At 32.0% G+C, this 20,085-nt stretch overlaps 1 protein-coding gene across 1 annotated transcript; it reads right to left on the bottom strand.

The window, feature by feature from the left end:
- Window positions 1-1,984: 1,984 nt before the first annotated feature.
- Window positions 1,985-17,653, bottom strand: LOC134240315 (sodium- and chloride-dependent GABA transporter 1-like). The gene is made up of 14 exons (XM_062722420.1): window positions 17,463-17,653; window positions 15,413-15,547; window positions 9,889-10,027; window positions 9,593-9,625; window positions 9,373-9,505; window positions 8,919-9,137; window positions 8,504-8,610; window positions 8,287-8,411; window positions 7,597-7,700; window positions 4,597-4,737; window positions 4,242-4,338; window positions 4,040-4,119; window positions 3,567-3,758; window positions 1,985-2,733 (listed from the first exon to the last, which is right to left on the bottom strand). Exons 1-14 carry the CDS (start codon window positions 17,590-17,592, stop codon window positions 2,548-2,550), a joined length of 1,821 nt encoding a protein of 606 aa, XP_062578404.1. The 5' UTR covers window positions 17,593-17,653; the 3' UTR covers window positions 1,985-2,547.
- Window positions 17,654-20,085: the final 2,432 nt, after the last annotated feature.

Genomic DNA, 20,085 nt, shown 5'->3' with positions numbered 1-20,085 from the left:
AATAATAAATTTGAAGAATAATTACGCATGAAGGAAGAAATCACTGCATAATTTAAAAAATAATTTTTTTTTTAAACTTCATATCTCTGATACACGTATGTGTCATGTAGGGCCAGATCACATTTATGAAATGCCAATATTTGTTTTTTTATGCTTAATAACTCACTTGTTTTCAATATAAAGTATTGAATATTAATGTTATGGGGTCTCTGATTATTTTTTCCTTATCCCTAAGTGACTTGAATGACAGTATTTTTCATTCTGTAATTTCATGTTTCTCTCCTCTAATGATCACCAAATTTCAATGCATTTTTGATGAAGTACAATAGTATCTTTGAAGTCATAAGCCTTATCTATGCTCAGTATGTTATGTCGTTTCTAAATATATGTACTGACAGTGCTGTTTTGACTTTGAGGAAAAAATTATTATATAGAATGTTTTGTAAATACAACTTAATCAACAAAAAGTGTTGCAGTTTTTTGATTTTGTTCTTTTTATAAGTATTTATATAAGTGAACTTTATTTATACATTTTTCAGAACCGTGTTTTGTAACTTCCTCCATTGCAAGTTTCAGTCTTTGATTTATTTTTTTGACATGTTTTGTTCCTTGGATATGAATGCTTCACCAGATTTTGTTCGTTGCCATAAGCAGTAATTGCAATTTTGTGTGTGGTTTGTGTTAATACATATAAATGGCATTTTTCTAATTCGGAATGTTTCTAACCATTGTGCCATTAATAACCACTCTGTCGCCATTTATAAATTTTTTATTCAGTCTCTGGTTATTTCATTAATATACATTGTATGTTCCTATTCCTATCTGCTATCAGCAGATATTTATTTTTATGATGTGCTGAATTATCAGAATTGTTACTTACTTTTGAGCAAACAAATTTAATTAATTAACAATTACATATAGAGGTATTCAAATATTTGAATATATTTACTTTCCTGCAGTAGTGCTGATGGTTCTGATAAAATTATCATAATTACATGTACTGTTATGGATCATTTTGTATCAATTGTACTCATTATTACATTATTTAGTGCCACCCCATCAGCTTACATATATTTTCCCAGAAATAACAATACCAAGTAAAAAATATTTTGAGATTTTTTGACTGCCATTCTGATCTTTCTTCGAAAACAAATAAAACTAAAATGCATTTGTTGTTAGTTGAATTTTTTTAATAAGTGTTAGAGGAATCAAATTGTATATAAAAATATGAATGAGATGATGAAATATCTTAATCAGGGAAATAATGTTTGCAAAAAGACAATTACTACAATTTTAAACTGCATGGCTCAATATTGGTTGTAGCATTTACTTTTGAGTTGCTGAGTAAGGAATTAAATTAGATTTTGTGGTTGTATAACATCCCTTTGGGGAATTTTCACTCATATTGAGAATTCATATCTTGCTAGTGAAGGGCTACAAACTTAAACCTGTACTCGGTGCTTAGGGCCTTTGGGATGTAAAGGACCTTTCATAACTGCACCTTGTATAGTTTACAGGGTCTCTTGGGAAGGACCACTGATCTTAGGCATTTTAATTTCAAAAATGACCTTAGGCTTTTTAATTTCAAAAATAATATCTAAAAAAAAATTGAAAACCAACCTTTATAGATTTTTATCCCCTCGCAACGGAGTTGGAGGCGTTATAGTTAGAGAACTTCGTGTGTTCGTTTGTGAGTAAGTTTGCACTGGACGAAACAAAAGTTAATTTGAATCGGGATTGAAGTCAAATACAGACTTGACTTGTAGGAGGTGCAAAATGGCACTATGTAACAAAGATCTTGTGAAAGTCTCATTAAATTTTATTCAGTGGTATAGGAGGAGTTGCGGATGAGAGATGGGTACATGTACCCAAAAGCAAACTTCTAATGATCATATATAGGTTCATGTAACTTACTTTGCAAGAATGAAGTCCATACTGTGTCTCATTAAGGAATGATAAGGTGTAAAATATATTCAGAACAAAAAAAATGAAAAACATTTATTCATAAGTATTTCAGACAACACAGCCTTCAGATAATTAATTATAAAAAAAAAAAAAATAACTGCAGATTGCATGTGCAAGGTTCCCGGACCCAGGGATCCTCAGATGACGCTCAGCTGTGGATCTGGAACTGAAAAAAATGTTCTTATCCTCCAGAAGACCTTATCTTAATTAACAAACCTTTCAATAATAAGAAACAAGTACCCGTAAAAATGCATATACGACCCGTATACATGAAATAAAAACTTTTTTAAAATTTGTTTTCAGAGGTATTATTTTAAAAGTATACATAATCTAAATTTGTAATAAATTAAAATGTCAGTTTTAGTAAAAGGAAATAGTTTTTGAGAATAAAATAAAAGCACTAGATGAAAACGGACTGAAAACTGAAAGTTTGATCGCATATTTGACAAAGTATTATTTAAGCCAAAGTTACATTATGTTGACGACGAAGCTTGAGAAGATAAAAAAAAATTGAGGGGGGGGGATAACCATTTTAATTATATCCTTTGATTATGTAACGGTGGCATCAAAACGAGGGGGCGATCACACTTTGACCGACTCAGAAGTCATATCAGGGGTGTTCACCACAACTTCCGTGTCTATTTTTGACAGGTTTGCGTCACTGTAAGATTTTGTAGTTGACGTGTGGGGTGTTTTCCCAGATATGTCATAATCATAACTGCTGTCTGCGGACTGGAGACTCTCCGACTTCAATGCCCTTATACACCTCTGAAAAAAACCAAAGATGTAGAAGTGTAACTTTGATTTAAAAACATATTGCCATTGTAATGCACTGAAGAAAATTTAGATCATGCTTGTATGATTAAATATGATATATTTGGTTTGTGTTTTACAGAAACTAGGTATTGAATGCAGAAAAGGAATTAGACGACTTAGTTGGAGTACATATATTTATAAAAGTCCGTAAAAAAATAAGTGATATTGTCTGAAATTTTTACGCTATATATATAGAAACGACTTCTAAGTACATGTATCTAAAAAGCATCACTTATTTCCACGCGTAAAAAAGTCGAGGTTCGCGTGATACATAAGTGTGTTCATCGTCGAATACCGAAGGGTGATCTCATCTTTACTCATCACCCAGGTGCAGGATGAGTAAAAACGAGATCAACCGTAGATTTCCGACGATGTGGTATGATAGTGTATGCACGCATGTAAATCCCTTTTCCAGCTACACGCAACTGAGACAACCCGCGTGTCGCTTAAATTTTTCATTTGTTCTATGCATAATTTAATGTATTCCTGTAAAGAATGTCGACCTCCTGAACTCACAAAAGTATATTTTTATTCCATATATATAACTTTTTATCAAATGGGCCTATAGTTTTAAATTATTTTCAGGAGTCGGTTCTCGGTACTATTAGTACTTCGATTTTCTGCATAAAATTGTATTTTTACGAGTCTATTTTGTCAAGACGGAAGGGAAAATAAACTTGTGTGACAATTATTTACTCATTCGAAATATACTCAGTTATTAACAATTACACTTTCAAACTAATTCGATATAATATGGGAAAAACTTTCAAAAAGCTCTAAGGTACTTCTCTGAATGATCCTTTTTCGGAGTAGACAGCATGAAAAGCACCAATAATGAAACCTAGGACGATTGGTCCGATAGCTATGAACCATCCCAAACACTGTCCACCCTCATCCGACTTATTGTCTGATCGTGGGTCACTGGTGGTGGCCGGGAAAGGGTACACGTAAACAGCGAAATAGTAAATCAACATAGCCTACAAAACATCGATATAGAAAACCAACATTGCCTACAAAACATCGACATAGTAAACAACATAGCCTACAAATATCAACATAGCCTACAAAACATCGATATAGTAAACCAACATAGCCTACAAATCATTGATGTAGTAAACCAACATACCATCAAAGCCTACAAAACATCTATATAGTAAATCAACATAGCCTGCAAAACATCAATATAGTAAATCAACATAGCCTACAAATATCAACCTAGCCTAAACATCTATAAAGTAACTGTATCACGTTTACATACCGCTATGACCAGGGAAGACAATCCATGCCAAAGACTCATCAACGCCCGCTCCAACAGCAAGTACACCATATTCTGTTTAACTGTACAAAGCGAAAGAATCATGGAATGTCAATTCTATCATGATGAAACTAATAGTTTTAGTTAAATTTAAGTGATTTTCACTAAGGTATTAACTGTCTTTAAAAGAATGACCGTCACTCACTGTAGCCGATGACAGTAGGGACGATGCTGACGATGATAACGGTGAAGATCAGACGATCCAGGTAACTATTGACCAACATGTACAGGTAAACACCGCTCTGGTTAAATTATACAATCATGATAAGTCTCAGAGGAACAATCAATTGTTGTCTGTTTTATATACTTTTTCACATGTACATGTAAGAATTTTAAGCCAAGCTTAGACTTCCAAATATTATAGCCATATACTTAGTACTTGCACATTCTTTAATATTTAGTTAACAATTCGTGAGCAAAAACGAATGGAATTGAATAATCTCTAATAAATACTACTTCTATCACATTGTTCATATTCGGTAAATACAATAAGTCAATACCTGAAAGCAGTAGGGAATACAGAACATAAAGGAGAGAAAACATAATATTGCCACCAAAATAGACCTCTTCCTGAAGAACTGCAGGAGAAATGCAGGGAGTGACGTCAAAAGGGCATCCCACACAACCAGCAGATGAAACGTCTAAATAAGGAAATGCATGTATCAGTCAGGAATGAATAAACGAAAATACAGTATAATTTGTCCAATCCGGCTACCGTCGGTTCCATAAAATTTGGCCGGTTTAGACAGAATCCGGAGTGCAGGAAAATATTAATTTTGAAAAAATTTCGTTGTTTATTTACAAGTACATCATATACATAATATAAATATAATTTAATGATGATATCAATTAATATTTTGGAGTCTATAAATTATAAAATAGTCTCATATGACTTATTGTATTTTCGTATTTGTTCACGGAGTTTTAAAGTCGGGTGAAATGTTACCTAAATCAAAATCTACAGGCACGCATAATATAGGCCTACTTTATATCAAGCGGACCGGGTTTCGCTTGTCAAAGAGCTCTTTCAGTGTATAAACAGTAATGCACAATTATTTACGATGTGCTAATTATTGGATTGAACTTTTAATTTTTATGTTAAAAAAAAATACGTCTTCCCTGTTATGGCGCCATTTTGAAATGCGTTCGATTTTCGATCCCGATTTATATTTTGATTTGTGAATCGCGTTTGTGTTCATGATATAATGTTGTAAAAGGAGTTAAAACAAAGTTTTAAAAAAAATTTAATTGTAATTAAATCATAATATTTTTTTCAAGTGGGCTGTGTCTCCGCGCATTTCACTGAGTTCGTCTCATGGCACTAATTATGCTAATGTAAACACGGATTATCACATCCACCACGAAAGGTGTTAATTGCTTTGAAGTAACTTAGGTGTGGCCGGATTAGAGGGAATGATTACTGTTAATTATGAGCAATTGGGACCAGTATGGCCGTTCGGAATACAGAATAGACAGTATCCGGACTACACAGAATTTTTTCTAATGAATTTGTTAAAGAAGTGCATGGGACTAAAATTTATAGACGGAATGGACAAAAATCCGGAGTACCCAGAGTCCGGATTAGACAAATTTTACTGTATATCCACACATAAAAGAGAGAAGAAATACTCCAAATACCGTGACATGCATCATTGTACTTTTGTAGTCATGAATTTGATGCAAGCTGATCCCTCCAAGGAAATACTCAGTATTACAAAGAATGCATTTGCATATTTTACGATTCCAATTGCAATGTGCAATTATACAGAGACATGCAATTGAAATATTTTGCAATTTTATTTTTGCCGACATAAATATGCATTTAAAAAGGATTTCAATCTTCCCTATTTTTATAATATTCATAGATTTTATTTTAAAAAATCATTAAAAATAAAAAGGATGAAGATCACAACGACCAATAAATCAATAAATTTGTAAAGGAGGGCATAACACACGGATCCCTGAAAACTCCAGAGGTGGGATCAGGTGCCTAGTGGGAGTAAGCATCCCCGATGTTGGAACATACTCGGCATGAGCCCTATGTATTGATCAGGTAGTCGGAGTATTCTGTAGTCGAATTTATTATATAAAAACGGATATCTAACAATTTATATCAAACAACTAGGCTAAAATACAACCCAATGACAGGCTTATTTGCTACTAGTTTTAAGGTCATTATAACGTCCATAAAAATTAATTGTTCTCAAAGCAATCTATATAAAGTATCAAATAAGCGGGATAGCGGTGTATTACTATATAGATAAGCAAAGTTGATGATGTAAAAGTTTATAAAGTCATCTCGTTTGTCATACACTTTAGCTGTGTGTTGGCCCTTACAGCCTATTGTCAATTAAACATCCGAATATGAAAGATGTCACAATGATACATACAAGCAAAATGCCTTAACAAGCCTTTACTACTCACAAAAATTATCTACTGCTGTAAAAGAAAATCTTCAGTTGTACGGTGCTACGGGAGATTTAAAAAAGTTGTAGATTTTCACAAACTCAGCCATAAACATAATTACTTTGATGCTCATTCTAATTCTACACACAAATACTCTGAAGTTGATGCGAAACTTATTTTCGAGTTCCTCATGAACATCTATATGTATGCATTCTTTGGGGGTCCTCCAACAAATTATTTGAATTTTGATGAATACCAATTGTGCTCCTTTTTTAGCTGACCCGTTGATATACAGTGTATTCCTATGAAGCAGAATTTATTCAAAACGTCACCATGAAAGGAAAACTCTTGATATGGCCTTCAACTCGACTCACATATATTAGTTGACATTTTATCTTACCCAACAGATTTTTTTTTCTCAATCATACTGTTACATGTTTTACGTCTTCATATGTATGAAAAATCATCGATTATGATGTAAAACAGCACTACAATCAATCATTCAATCCATTCATATTTCGACGTGAAATATCCCAGTGAACTAGAAATCAAAGACATCTCAGAGTCTGTCATGTTTCATATTTGGGTGATTTACTTATTATAGATAATAACATAATTCAAATAAATTGAATAAAAAGCATTCGACCTAAGCATTTCCATCGTCATCCCTTTTCACTTATATAATAATATCGCGCTTTTGCCTGATTCTGTTGTTTATTCAAAACTCAAGAGCATGTTCTGAGTACAACGAATTCCTAAACAAAAGTACAATACTGGCAAATAAGTTGATGATACAAGGATTTCAACAATCTCGTTTATAAAGTCGACAGCATTCCTTTCTTGCATGGGCGTTATAATGACATTTTTAGCAACTATACAGTCTATAATTGGGACGTATTTTGACTGATCTTTTCCATTTCCTAGTTGGGTTATTATTTGCATACCAAATAAAAAGGACTCACGGTGGATGTAACCGTTCAACAGGGTATGCTTTCTCCTTCGGGCACCTAATCCCTGTTCCTTATCTTTATCATCTTTTTATATCAAATATATTTGTATATTTTAATGCTACATTTATGATAATTCTTTCGTACCACGTGAAGTATTCCAAACAGATAGATTCCAAGATACCAACACAAAGCAATTCCATGCACGTGGCGGATTTTACCAAACATTCCAAGAAGGAGGAGATCAAGACCTACAAGACATCAAAGAAGACACAATACGCAATTATTCTAATTAATTTGTTTGTTGAAAAAAACCCTTTTAAGATGTCTTAAAAGTTAGCATTAAAGTTAACACAATATGTACTTACTAAATTTTAACAGGGAAATATATATTTTAAAATTTCTGAAAAACACAAACTTGAACTTTGTTTCATTGCTATTCTCTTTAATTCTTCATATTCCCTTTTGAGGCCGTTTGCCAAAACCAAATTCATGATAAAACTAGCAGCACATACAGTGAACACTAGTTTTTTTTTCCCTCAGATGTCGCATCTAAATTACAGAGTATGAGGTTCCTCTAGACGGCCAAAAATATCTTTCATGTTAATGATGGTTTTCATAGCCGTGTGTAATGGTTTGATGTTAAAAAAAATAGGACTTTCAATTATGTGTCAGTTGAATCGTTTCCAAAACAGATTTTGCTTTGTGTATTTCTTTAAGAACCTACTCCTCAATGAAATCAATCACTTCAACAATTATAAATCAGTGCTAGCACAATCTATTTAAAAGGAAACCCGTGTGTATCATATGATATGATCAAGTAATTGGGATTTATACCTGGCTTCATTCTCTCTCCATACTCAAACATGCCATAACCTGAATTGGTTGAAATGTAAGGAATAGATGCTATACCAAATACCACAGGCAACAAACCATATACAACTAATAATACCACGTTGGCACTAAAAAAAAAACAACCAATTAAAATTGGAAAACATTTTATGCTTATTACTCAAATCTTAAAAGAAAAAGCAATAGTATATAATTTTCTCACCGAACAATCGTATCTTTTTTGTTGTACAGATGAGCACCAAAGGTTGGTAGGACTCCAGACCAAAGTCCCAAAGAATAAATATGAAGAAGCAGGGAATTCATCCATGGCTGAGAAAATTAAATTCAAAGTTTTAAGTATTGTACATTATTATCAACTAACAATACTGTAAAATCAACAAAAATACAGATGTAATATAAGCAAATTAGATTTCGTTTTTCACGTTTTCAGTTCTTTAATCTTTTTGTGAACATAAATATCCGCTATCTGCAGCTTTTTCACTTTTTTGAAGATCTCATTGGTACTTCTCGCAGTTTGTGTTAGTTTCTTTTCATATGTGTAAAATATGACTTTAGTGTTATGGTAAGTGAAACATGTTTTCGTTTCTATCAAAGTGCTTTTTTCTTTGGTTCCTTGCCTGAGGCGAGTAGAGTTTGCTGAGAGAAATGTTCCAGACAGGAAGGTCTTTTTCTTCTTCCACCTCGTTCAGGTCTCTCTCGTGGTATGTCAAGGTCCCGTTAATGATTTCGAGTCTACTGAATTTCTCTGAGGGGGCACCAGGGAGGGGGACCACCCAGCCATAGATAAGGGTGACCAGTATTAGAGACAGTGCTGTAGGAGCTATGACACAGGCTAGCTTTAATAGAGATAACACGAAAATAAAGATCTTTATATTTTCAATATTAAACGTACATTAAATGCATAATTTGAAACAATATAAAATTCCCCAAAAGCAAAATATGTGCAATAATTAAATTGAAAAATTTATTACAGTATTTTATTATAGTCCTCTTACAATTTTAATTTTTCTTGTTAGTCTACTAGTATATCCTCAATAGTTCATGATAAATCAATGCTTTAGGTAATTTCACCTTTGCAATGAAAGATGGTTCCTTTATGGTTAACAGGTACACTATACACCACGTGACCAGTAGAGCCAAGGCTATATACCACACCAAATAGCCTCCGTCAGAGAGACCGTCAGAAATCTGTAGAAATTTCTGCCTGAGAAAATTGAACTAGCTTAGAACAGGGGCCTTTTGTTGTTAAGGGTTATTGAGAATTCGATTAATTTCATCATTTAAATCTTACTTGAAAAATACTATGGGCATTTGATGACCAGACCTGAAACAAAATTTTAAAATAACCCATGTTTTGTAGACGCATTTAAAACATTGTCTAAGAGGTAGTATCTAGTTAATATTCTATTGTCTATGATTCCTACAACTCGGTGGGAATCCATTCAAAATGAAAATAAATGTATTTTAAGCCAGTATAATCAACAATTTTTATGCCCACACACTGTTATTGGCTCTATAAGGTATCATTGAGCAACCATTATCTTTTGAAAAATTGAAGAGTAAGTCAGTTGTAGCCTTAAAACCAACCTCTCCCAGTGATTAGGATGAGTGGCTTCGTCGTAGGGGAATACAAAGGATGCGAAGGCGTAGTACAAGCAGTAACTGAGTTCTAAGCTTCCAGTCAGGCACCTGATGTAGGAAAAAATCAGTATCGCAATGGCACAACCTGTCAAGAAGAAGAAAAGAAGACAATGAATTATCAATCTCAAAAATCATGTAAACACTACAAAACTTGAACAGGATAAAAACACAAACGCAAAGGTAACATAGAAGTGTAATCAGCAGGCAAGCTTGTAATACTCAGTACCTCGTGATTAACTAAAACATAAAATAAAATACATTTATCAAGAGCAGGACAAGAAGGCATTTGTTGAAATTTAAAATGATCCTATAATTTTTTCGAAAATTTGCATGAATAATGCTGAGATAATAAGACAGTAAAATTATATCGTAGAAATTGTTTTCCTAAAGGTATTTTATTATGATAATTATGAGATATGTATGACTGTAAAACCTACAAACAACAAAATATGCAAACGGGTGCTGCTTGCCACCTGTTCAAAAGTGACAATGCAATCTGTAAGCCACTGTATGGATATAAATATAAGCTTAGTTAATTATTTCTTTGGTAAATATGATGATAAAATCCCGTCAAAACTAAAGGTTTTGATATTTCTTCATCATTGCCTTGATTATTTTGTTCATGAAATATATGGAGATAACGAACAGTATTCAAGATCAGATATCCACTGTTGACAAAACAATACAAAATAGGAGCAGAGCAAACACAAACCTCTAAAACATCAGGTGCCATGGAGGAGTGAGCATCTCCTGCCGACCGGTCACGCCCACCGTGTGCTCCTTGTCATGATCGGGAAATGACGGAAATATCTGTTGTCAATTCAATGTATAAATAATGGACTAATCGACAATTAGTATGAAAAACGTCAATCACTATTTGACTCAATGATAAATTGTACTTGCTGACAAGGTCACTATATTGACCATAGAATTTACGAAATGATGACTTCAAACGAGACTGCTGATATTCTTGTTTCATCAACTTGTTTGCCGGCAATTTACCTCGTTTTAGTTCATACGTAAAGCATGCTCTTGCGTATCGAATTAACAGAGATATATAAACTCCATAAGCAGGTGCTGAAGGTATATTGCTGCATAAGTAAGGGAAGTAGAAGATTGAAAAGTTAAAGTCATCCCGTTTATCATAGAGCTTGGTTGTTAGATTGCCATTAACGTCTTTTTCAATTAAAATATCGAAATATAAAACAGATGTGTCAGACTCGATGGTATTCTTTATCTCGAGCTCACCGGGATATATCGTATCGACATAGGAATGGAAATTATCATTGTTAATCGTCAAAACGTCGTCGATATATCTAAATGTCCAGTTGAAGGCCACAGCAAGTGTTTTCTTCTTCTCACGCATCAGATTTTAGACAAATTCTGCTTCATATGAATACAAAAATAGGTCAGCTAATAACAAGACGAAATTGGTACCCATTGAAATTCGAATAGATTGTTGAAGGGACCTGGTCTCAAAAAACAACATATTGTCAATCAGAAACTCAAACATCTTTTTAATGTCAACTTCAGAGTATCTGTGTGTACAACCAGAATGTTTTTTAACAAAATAATTTTGCAAATGACCAATGACAAGTTAAGTAAACGAGTTCCATTTTTATTGAAAAAGCAGCTGTTAATGATATCATGGTTTCATGGACTTTTGGAATTTTTAAGTATCCACATCTGATTTACACACTTCTTGAATATATTGTTGCACAGTACTCTTGAATTTTCTCCTTCACTCCTGTTAATATCCTAGTCAGGAGTTAAGAAAGAGGCTTGGTTGAACATTTACTGGAACCCGCTATGTATCTTTGTAAGGATTTTTATGAAGTTTCGGAATCCAATATAGATATGGTAGTTCAAAATCTTTTTATTCTTTGAGATATTAGAATATTCAAAACTGGCATATGATTTTGAAGAATAATATATATAACATCTTTATATATTTCTTTTAGGGATGTCAACGAGTACCCGGTTAACCGGGTACTCGATCGAACGTCCGGGTATCGAATACTAAAATCAGTACTCGGTTACTCGGATGTATATTTTTGAATATTTCTTAGCTTATTTATTAATGCATTAAACAATCTGTTTTAAAAGGTAAAATACTCATTGCACTTGTACTTACAGTAATTAGGGTTTCCTACTCCTCTAAATGACCGTTATCGCCCGTGGCAGTGTTTATACAGTAATTATCGTGACCAAGCACCTGTAACCTGGCTTTTCTCACCTTTGGCTGTCTTCTACCCTTATTTTTGATTAACTTTAATTATTTGTTTTCACTGAACATCGTTTAAGGTCTATTATGATTTTATAAATTTGACAATCTTGTTAATTCTGTGAGAAGTCTTTTAAAAATTCTCGGGAAAAGAGACAGATGATATTGCCCGCGCGATTGTTGATATGGTCGTGTTTGATTACGTGCCAATACAAATGGTTGAAGCCAAAGGCTCAAAAAAACTTATGTCCATCATTGCACCAAACTACAAAATACCGTCCCATAATACTAGAAAATCTATGATCGAAAAGTGTATTAAAACCGTAAATCCGCTCTATTAGGCGAACTTGATCAAGTTCAAGTTAAACTGTACGACTGATACCTGGACGTCAAACGCAACAAAGAGTTACATTACAATATACGGAGCATATTAATTTTTGTAACAAAAAATCTGTGAACTACTTATGATTTTACTTTCTTGTGTTTATCTGATGAATAAATTGAACATAAACGATCTTATATTAAATTTCATCGGGCACGAAGTGCTCATCGTTGTTACAACAGAAATACACTAACGGGTAAACCTCCTATCAAAGCATGTGGTTTTATTTCTACAAGAGTTTACAATGTTTACTTGTTAATATTTATATACACTTTTACCGAGTACCCGGGTACTCGATCGGAAAAACGTCCGAGTAACCGAGTATTAAAAATTGACCGATTTGACATCCCTAATTTCTTTTTACAAAAGTTATCAAAAGTAAAAGTCAATTCGAATATATTTTCCTATAATTAAGCTTTGGTTTTATAGTAGGATTTTTACTTGCAAGAATATAATTTTATACGAGTAAGATTTTTTTTTAATTTTTTTTTTTTACTAATTTGCAGTTTTATAACACTGTAAACAACGAACACTGCCAATTATAAAAATTGATTGTAAACTTTATTCATCTTTTTAAATATCTAACAAAAAAATTAATGAACAAATAAGTGCATGTGGAAAATCTATAGAACAAAATACAATTTTAATGATTATGATGCAAAGAAATAAAAATCATAAACGATTTAATATTATGTCATCAAGGCTGAAGCGCCACTGTGCTCATTAAGTACGGATCTGTCGAACCTCAGAAGTGCGGTTAAATGACTAAAGGCAAGTCATTATTTAATTATTTTATTGATTTTAGCAGGTTTTGATTTACTAATGTGAAAGCAGGATCTCGACATAAGCGCATAAAAATCAATAGCACATTTTAAAATTCAAGTGAGCATCCAACTGCACACAAATGATTGTTTGCCTGAGTGGAATTTTTATTTGAATGTTTAGAATCCAGATAAAGATGATTTTTTCCCTTATTCCCGAAGAAAATGTTTAAGAATTATATTTGTTGATAATATTAGTAGACAGGAAGACCAAAAAAAAAATAAATATAGTTTCAAAACATCTTAAATTTTGCTCAAAAGTAAACAATAAATAACAGTAATTCTATCTGGTTGTGGAAATTGTTGATACAAAGATACATGTACTAATTTCATCTTCGCTAGCCAAGGTTTCCGATCCGAAATCTACTCTAGGGTTATAAAGTAGATTTCGGATCGGAAACCCTTGGCTATCGAAGATGGTACTAATTTAAACAAATTCAATTTATGAATCAATTATATTAACATAACACCATATCATGATGTATTTTCCGTACCGGATTATTATTGGGTTCGGTATATTTAGCAGAATCTTGTTAAACTAAAGTAATATTTTTTGGTCAGTTATTCAATATATTCTTATTGGAATATATGGACATAAACAAAAGTATTCAAGCTCAAAAGGCCTTTAAACGGTACAAAATTGGACAAACACGGACCTTAGAGGAATGAGCATCGTCTGCCGACTGGTCACACCCGCCGTGTGCTCCTTGTCATGATCGGTAAATAACAGAAAAGTCCGTCGACAATTCAGTTGGTTGAACAATAAGTATGAAAAACGTTCCATTTAATTTGACTTAATGATAGATTGTATTTGCTGACAGTGTCATTTTAAAAATTATTCATACGTAGAGGATGCTCTTAATGCGTATTGAATCGAGATATAAACTACAAATGCAGGTGAGGAAGGTATATTGTTTCATAAGTAAGGGAAGATGACGATTGAGAAGCTTAAGTCATTACATTTATCATAAAGTTTGGTTGTTAGATAACCATGAACGTCTTTTTCAATTAAAATATCCAAATATGAAACAGATTTGTCAGACTCCTTGATATCTTTTCTTTCAAGCTCACCAGGCCATATATATGGTATCAATTAAACATAAGAATTCAAATAACCATGATTGTTTATTGACAATACGTCGTCGATTTCTCTTAATGTTCCACATCTTCCACATCAATTGTTTTTTTTTCTATTAGCATCAAGATTTTGACGAATTCTGCTTCATATGAATGCAAAAATAGGTTCAGCTAAATCCTTCGCAACCCTGGGATATGTTAGTTCTTAATAATTGTGTATAGGTGTCAATGTAAACTGCGTATCATTTGACAGACATTTACATTTAAATGATCATTCTGTACTGATTAGTTTAACAAAGTAATCCGTAGGCAAAAATTATAATAATGAAAAAAGACATAACAATATCGGCAAATCATAAAAGTCATATTACGACTCACTTGTAAGTTGTATTTGCAACTTGTTTCTGCAAACAAGATAAGTTAACGGCAATAGAATTTTCAAAAGCTAACAGCAAACGAGAAAGCCCTTATGATGTCCTCTTATTTGTCAGTAGCTTGTCTTTATTTGTTGATTGGCTTAAAATGGTCCAGACCTACTCAGAACATGTTCTTAAATCAGTTATCAACGTAGTATACAAATGACTCTGTAATATCCGTACATATAGGGAAATTATGTTGAATATGAAATACTTATTAGCAATTAAAATCTAGAGTCAGTAAAATGCAGATCTGCGATGTCCGTTTTTGGAGCTCACTGGGAGATAAAGAGTTTATATAAATAAAAATTACAATTGTTCATAGATAAAAATTCGTCGATATGTTGAAATGTAAGATTAAAGCCACAACAAGAGTTCTTTACATGTAGAAGTTTTCTAATAGAAAATCTTCAAAAGAATTTAAAACCGCTCACAAATAAGCCGCAACAATGAAGAAGACACACATGTAGTCCATTTTTGGGGTTTCAAATACACATACACCGATGACGTATAGTATTAAGGAATTTCATGTCGTGACCGTTTAATTTACCTTTAAGGATAGGCACTAACAGGCTGAAGATTCCAAAAATGTTCTGTCGATAGATAGCACCCAGCTTCATCTGAACATAACAGACAGGCACACAGAAGGACAATAACATGATGTAGTGAGCCAGCAAAAACGTCACTAGAAAGGAAAAATGTAAATATTATTGCATGGATTTGTTTCTTATATATTAGTTCTTGAATTTTGTGTTGTTGTGTTATTTTGGGAAATAATGTATTTAACCAAATGCAAATTTCTCCACGTTTCCAACTAATTTTGATACCCAGGCATATCCAGCGAACAAGACAGTTATTCCTTAAGTAATTAAGAAATGTACATGTATAATGTTGTGTATTATAATAATTGCACATAAATAAAATGACTTTTGTTGAAATATTATTTCTAAAAATAATTATTCCAAAAAATTAAATATTTTTTTTGTCGGAATTCCCCTATCTAACTCAATTTACTAACAATTCAGTTGATAAAAATCGTATACTTTTACACATACTTTGTCAAAATAAAATTAATTCTTAATATACAATTTCCTTTACTCAAGATAAATTAACAGAATGCTGATTTTCAACGAGATTTTTGATACCCTTGTAAAATCAACTTGTTAGTCAGTAACCTGTTTCGTTGAGTACATAGTATCCAGGATATTTCCGGACTTGGCATTAATAAAACAATTATAAAAATACACTCTATAGATAATTAGGTTCTTTTTTTGCAGAAATTCACAGGGCTTAAAAAATCAAAATAAATGTGCTTTTTACACGATTTTTACTTGAATTCCTTTTTTTTTTGTATTATTTGCCTTTGGCCATTGAAAATAAAAGGAAATTTCTGTTGTAATTGGAATTTTTTTTCCTGCAAATAATATCTCATATATTTTAACAATCTATTGGATTTCCCAAAGGTACAATGTAATTTCCATTCTTATGTCGATACGATATATCCTGGTGAGCTTGAGATAAGAGATACCACAGAGTTTGACCCATTTGTTTTATATTTGGATATTTTACTTGAAAAGGACATTAATGGTAATCTAACAACCAAGCTCTATGATAAATCTGATGACTTCAATTTAACTTTACAATTGTCAACTTCCATATCCTAAATGCAGCAATATTCCTTCATCGATTCGATACATAAGAGCATGCTCTGTGTATGAACAATCTATAAAACGAGGTAAATTATTAACAAACAAGTTGATGAAACGAGAATATCAGCAGTCTTGTGTAAAATCATCATTTCGTAAGTTCTATCGTCGATACAACGACCTTGTCAGCAAATAAAATTTATTATTGAGTCAAATACTGACTGACGTTTTTCATACTTATTGTTAGTCCATTATTTACACACTCATTTTCCGTTATTTCCCAATCATGACAAGGAGTACACGGCGAATGTGACCAGTCGGCAGGGGATGCTCACTCCTCAATGGAACCTGATCCCACCTCTGATGTTTTTAAGGTCCGTGTTTGCTCTGCTACTATTTTGTATTGTTTTATGGAGTTTTGATCTTGAATACAGTTCGTTATCTCCATATGTTTCATACAGTAAATGTGATTATAAAAACGATTAAATGTGAAAAAAAAATCATCATTCAATTCAATATTTGTTTTTAGTAATTATAATTAAGTGGCATTCGAACTAATATTTTCTCTATTTAAATCACAGATTTTTGTTTTTAAAAGCGAAAGTTTTTATTTTATACAAAAAATTATATTTGTTAATTTGATCAAATCAAATCCAACTTTCTATGATAATTGGGTAGATATTTAAAGAGTATACTAGTAGATGAACAAACCAATTATCATAGAAAGTTAGTTGTGATATAATCAAATCAACATTTTTAAGAGACGATTTGAAGCAAGGGTAACTCAATAGCAATTTTAGAAGACGAATTAATTCCATATCGATCTGGAGACAAGAAATGATTCAGCGATGACTAAGACTCGGGTTTCTGAAACAACGGATTCATTATTAATCGCTACACATTTACTTGCAAAAAAATTTTTTGGCCAACGAATTAATTGATCTGATAACATACCTGAATATTTCACAATATAAAATGGAAGTGAGATGCTGGCGTGCAGTCCTATGGAGTAGCAGGACACCATGGCGCACTGAAGCGTGTTCCATTTTGATGAACTTGGTCCGTTTATCAAAGCGGCCTCCATGATCTTTTCTGTCGTTAAAGATAAAAATAGATATTGGAACTCTGAAGCATATGCGCTGTAGTCAGGAAGGTTCAGCTGGAATTGAACGCTGTCGCGATGTTTGCAGGAGTTTTATAAATCTGAATTGGAAAATCGAATGCAGTTTCTCTCAAAACACTGCATGATGCAATTTGTCAATATCTTTTAAATATGGATAAAAAAAAATTGAATAAAATTTAAGATGAGTAAAAATTAAACATTTCTTCCGAAATGTTTAAACTTCGGAGTTTAAACATTTGTTATTTTTACTTTTATTTATTATACGGATACATTAAATTGTTTCCGAATTCCCAAGATTTTAGGAAGCAGTTTAATTGTCATTTACATAATTATAATAAAGCGTTGCCTCGTGTTCTTGCTCATGTTTGAAAATTTAAGTGATGTTATGCTGATAACCATGAAAATGACAGTCTATTTCATTCCAAAATTAAAGCATTAGTAAAGGACGGAGACCAAGTATTATATAGCTGAGCATGAAGTCAGACTCATTTATAAGCACACGAATTTGAAATATTTAAAAATTTTGCATCCTTTGAAAGAGGCTTCTCGGGCAATTAACATGCTATCCAATTAATTCAAAGGACATTACATGAAATTTGCAAATCCCAATGACGTCAGAAGTATAAATCTAAAATGTCAATGATATGCGTATCAATTTGGTATTGAAAAAATAATTGTTTTCTGTTGTAAGAAAATTAAGGGTTTTTTTTACCAAAAAAAAAAAATCAAATTTTAACATCAAATTGTTTAGTTTTTTAAAAAATCAATTTCGAATATCAGAAAATAGAATTATTTGATATCAAAATATAGAAGGGATTTGGAAATAATGAATATTCCTTTTCATTTTTTTTTATCAAATATCAAATTGAATTGATCATAATTTATTGAAAAAGAGTCAAAGGTATTAGACACAAGTTCAAAAACTTGAATAGTCTTCAAAAATCCATATACATGTAATAGTATGTATGATATCCAAAAATCATCCTCCAATGACAAAAATGTAACAGAATGTTATGAAAACTATGATAAAACAACGATATAAAAAATTATTTAAGGTTTTCACTATGTATTTTTATGTACTTTAAATTAAAAGGACAACACATGATCTGCCATATATTTTTTTTCAAGTTTGGATGTTTTACTGACAATAAACGATAATGTAATTAACAACTAAATTGTTTGAAAAACGAGTAAACTTCAACTTTTCGTTGTCATCTTTCCTGGTTTTTATTAGGAATATTCCACTATCACTTGTATTTGCCACTATATTTCCTTGTTTATGCTATACACAAGAGAATGTTCTGAAAACGATCAATTTTTAATCCAAAGCTGGTTACTGATAGATAAATTGATGTTTCATGCCAATTTTAACGACTTTACAAAGTTTTACACTATATTTTACTAAGGGATACATGTACTAAGTATTTCGTCTAAATGATAAATACATAAGGCTCACGGCGGGTGTCACTGGTCGACGGGGGATGCGCTTACTCCTCCTATGCATAAAGGATATGGAGATGACGAACAATATTCAAAATCAAAGTCATTTGACTTCACCTTTAGAACAATTCAATTTTTTTTTGTAAATGCATGAATTTGTGTGTTAATGTGTTTGTTTGAAATACTTCTATGCCTTCATTTATACAAATATTACCAAAAAATGAAAACAATTTATGTGTTAATGTTTTATTCATTCACAACCTTGATAATGAAAAATCGATTTTCTTTTTATAAAACTAATATTTTAGTATGCTTTTTAACTCTGTTACAATGATTTCCTTAATTTCTGCATTAGATTCTTTAATTCTTATTTTTGAAAATGGCTTTTCAAATTGCACATTTTTTTGTCTTTAATGTATGTTTTAAGAAATATTTCCTGAAGTTTCCACTTCTCACTCATCCGACTCAGTTATTCGAATTATTCAGTTTAATTCTACTTCTTACGGAAGTCCATTAAGAACCTATCAAAATTATTTCGAAATTTGTTATAACGAACTGAACGTGTTTTAACAAAATAAAATGAATTTGAAAAAATTTCGAATATCTTTCAAAGATATCAGCATCCTAACTGGAAAAAATATCTCCAAAAATCATAATTTAATTCAAAATTGTCAAAATTTAGCCTGAAAGTGAAATTTCTTTGTGCAGTTATTTTCATTTGATAAATCTAAATACATGTTTTATTTAAGGTCTTTCTTAGAAAAGGTCTTGTTAAATCCGGACATTTGTACCCCGTAAATGTACGAATGTCTTGCAAGGAAAGCACAAGCTTTTTACATATATCTTAAATACATGTGCAAAAATAAATGTATTTTAGATACATTTAAATAGCTTGTGCTTTCCTTGCAAGACATCTCAGATCACTTCTTATCCATATCATGCTAACATTGGTTCCCTTTGATCTAGCCTTAGAAACCGATGTCCATTATATTAGCATTAAATATTTTGTTAAAA

This window comes from Saccostrea cucullata, unplaced genomic scaffold, assembly GCF_032062105.1.
Source record: "Saccostrea cucullata isolate Sc308-1 unplaced genomic scaffold, CSIRO_AGI_Scuc_v1 ctg43, whole genome shotgun sequence".
Taxonomy (NCBI): domain Eukaryota; kingdom Metazoa; phylum Mollusca; class Bivalvia; order Ostreida; family Ostreidae; genus Saccostrea; species Saccostrea cuccullata.
Note: the sequence above shows the minus strand (reverse complement) of the source record. Positions and strands in the feature narration are given on the sequence as shown.

Excerpts from the sequence above, each read along its gene's own strand:
- LOC134240315 (XM_062722420.1), bottom strand. The coding sequence starts at position 17,592 with ATGGAGGCCGCTTTGATAAACGGACCAAGTTCATCAAAATGGAACACG. Across the intron at positions 4,738-7,596 it reads TGTTTGGAATACTTCACGTG|ACGTTTCATCTGCTGGTTGT; the intron begins GTACGAAAGAAT and ends TTCCTTATTTAG. Across the intron at positions 4,339-4,596 it reads GTATTCCCTACTGCTTTCAG|AGCGGTGTTTACCTGTACAT; the intron begins GTATTGACTTAT and ends TAATTTAACCAG.